The sequence below is a fragment of the Camelina sativa genome, chromosome 8 (genome assembly GCF_000633955.1).
Source record: "Camelina sativa cultivar DH55 chromosome 8, Cs, whole genome shotgun sequence".
Classification (NCBI taxonomy): domain Eukaryota; kingdom Viridiplantae; phylum Streptophyta; class Magnoliopsida; order Brassicales; family Brassicaceae; genus Camelina; species Camelina sativa.
Window position 1 is genome coordinate 4037467 of NC_025692.1, and position 2424 is coordinate 4039890.

Here is a 2424-nt window from a genome sequence, read left to right on the forward strand (position 1 = left end):
TGGTCCATTGCACGACTTTCTCGTCTTCAAGTTTTAGCGATTGGGAATAGTTTCTATACTCCAGAAGGTTTGTTGCATTCTCTTTGTCCACCCTTATCAAGGTTTGATGACTTGAGAGTTCTGAGCCTAAGCAACATGAACATGATTGAGATCCCTAACAGTATTGGTAACTTGTGGAGTCTACTAGAGCTAGATTTGAGTGGGAACAATTTTGAATTCATCCCTGCAAGCATCAAACGGCTCACCAAGTTGAACAGACTGAATTTAAACAATTGCCAGAGACTTCAAGCATTGCCCGATGAGCTTCCACGAGGTCTCTTGTATATCTACATCCATAGCTGCACATCCCTAGTGAGTATCTCAGGAAGCTTCAACCAATATTGTCTGCGCAAGCTTGTAGCCAGCAACTGTTACAAATTGGATCAAGCAGCACGGATTCTCATTCATCGTAACATGAGGCTAGAGTCAGCAAAACCAGAACACTCTTACTTTCCTGGTAGTGATGTACCAACTTGCTTCAATCACCAAGTCATGGGTTCGTCGCTGAATATACACTTACCTCAGAGTAAATCGTCTGACATTTTGGGATTTTCTGCCTGCATCATGATTGGAGTTGATGGAAAGTACCCGATGAACAATCTGAAGATACACTGCTCTTGTATTTTAAAAGATGCTGATGCTTGTGAGCTGATAGTTATGGATGAGGTGTGGTATCCTGATCCAAAAGCTTTCACAAACATGTATTTTGGATCAGATCACCTTCTCTTATTCAGCAGAACATGCATGTCCATGGGAGCTTACAACGAAGCCCTGTTCGAATTCTCAATCGAAAACACAGAAGAAGATTCTTTTAGCCCGGTTGGAGTGATTAAAAAATGTGCGGTGCACCTCATATCATTTAAAGACATGATGCAAGAGTTCTCTACTGACTCTGAGAAAATTCAGAGTTCTGATTTGGATATTTCGAAGGCAACTGATGACGCAAGAGTTTTGAAAAGAAGAGCATATGAAGCTGAGTTCTTGCATAAGGAGCAACCAAATCCCAAGAGGGTCAAGTTTCGTCCAATTCCTTTGGCTCGAAAGGGACATTCCAAGTTATATCAACCAAATGGTATCTGAGAGTAAAAGATTCACTTGTTGGCTTGTTGTATACATAATTATATATCGATGGACCCATATATTTTGATTGCATCAATACATCATGAACTTGATCTTTGAACAAGCAAGTGCAACAAAACCTCCGCTATAAGAAGCAAAAGTCCAAGTGACAAGATTTACTATGATAGAGAGTGAACATAACGAACCCAAGGAGATAAAATACAATCTGAAACCTCCCGGAGACGCGATACAAAAAGCCACTTGCCGCTACCTCGACTCTACATGTTGCGTTGCTAGAACAAAAAACCCCATCTAATCTTTTTCTACCTACAAGTGCTGTGTACAAACAAATTCTTACCTTTCGGAGTGACTTAAGAAGTGCGATTGTACTTGAGATGTTGCTCATAGAATTCAATCAGCTGGTGTTGAAAAAAAAAACAAATTAGAAAAGCTTAGAAGAAACATCCAAATGAGCAAGTGCAGAAAAAAAGCTGTAAAGATAATCTTACCAGATGAGGATTGTGAGCCTTGAGAAATCTGTTGTCCACCATCACTTCCTTGCCATCAGACCTATGAGAGTAGCCAAATAAGTACAATTGTAAAAAATATGAAATCAAATTGCGAGAAATGACCAAAGCACAAATGAGACAAACCTCAGCGCTGAAAAGGTGACCAACACATCCTGAACATTGTCTGATACAGATGCTGAAAAGCTCATCGGTTTAAGTATCTTTGTGATGTCCAACTCCTCAATCTTGGTTTTCTGAGACAAATTATTGTTTTCCATCACACCAGGATATTCATTCCCCATCCTTGCAATTCTACCAAAAGAGTCTAATGTAGTCAAATCTTGTGTCAGATTCTGATCTGTAGGTGTTGTGTGGTTGATACTTGTGGATCCATCTTGTTTGAATCTTTTCACAGAACCAGACTTCCTCCGCTTAGCACCTATGAAACGACTGTTCTTATCAAGCTCCTTAGGATAAACCTTGAGAAGGCCATTGGGTCTTACATTATCACCTTCAGAACCAATGCCTCCTCCTTGAGAACATCCTGCACCATTACTGTTATTGACTGGTCCCCTTAACTCGTTAAGTGTTGGATCATATTCTTTCTCATCTTCAACCAAACGAACTTGCCGGACCATCCCAACACTCCCGCTGTTAGCTTCAACTTGGCTGGATGCATAAGCATTCTTTGCTTCCTCATCTCCTTTTAGAAGACTTGAACCGCTTAGGTCTTGCGTACCAGGAATAGGAAGGCTAGAGTTGTTGAGAGACGTAGAAGAGTCAGATTTCTCAGTAGCGTCATGTGATGTAGATGTTA

The 2424-nt window shown here is 40.6% G+C and overlaps 2 protein-coding genes across 5 annotated transcripts in view; one reads left to right on the plus strand and one right to left on the minus strand.

The window, feature by feature from the left end:
* LOC104709188 (disease resistance protein TAO1-like) overlaps positions 1 to 1119 on the plus strand; it is a 5101-nt gene extending 3982 nt beyond the window's left edge. The window contains exon 7 of the mRNA XM_019228654.1: positions 32 to 1119. Within this exon, the coding sequence (XP_019084199.1) occupies positions 32 to 1119 (1088 nt within the window). The remainder of the gene's footprint in view (positions 1 to 31) is intronic.
* The window catches only part of LOC104706067 (chromo domain-containing protein LHP1-like), a 3896-nt gene continuing 2695 nt past the window's right edge, over positions 1224 to 2424 (minus strand). For 2 of the 4 annotated variants that reach the window (XM_019228311.1, XM_010422197.2), the window contains exons 5-7: positions 1752 to 2420; positions 1608 to 1668; positions 1224 to 1517 (exon numbers count right to left, since the gene is read on the minus strand). In XM_019228311.1, the coding sequence (XP_019083856.1) occupies positions 1470 to 1517; positions 1608 to 1668; positions 1752 to 2420 (778 nt within the window). In that variant the 3' untranslated portion in view covers positions 1224 to 1469. The remainder of the gene's footprint in view (positions 1518 to 1607; positions 1669 to 1751; positions 2421 to 2424) is intronic. The other 2 variants (XM_019228312.1, XM_019228310.1) reach the window with 1 other exon arrangement.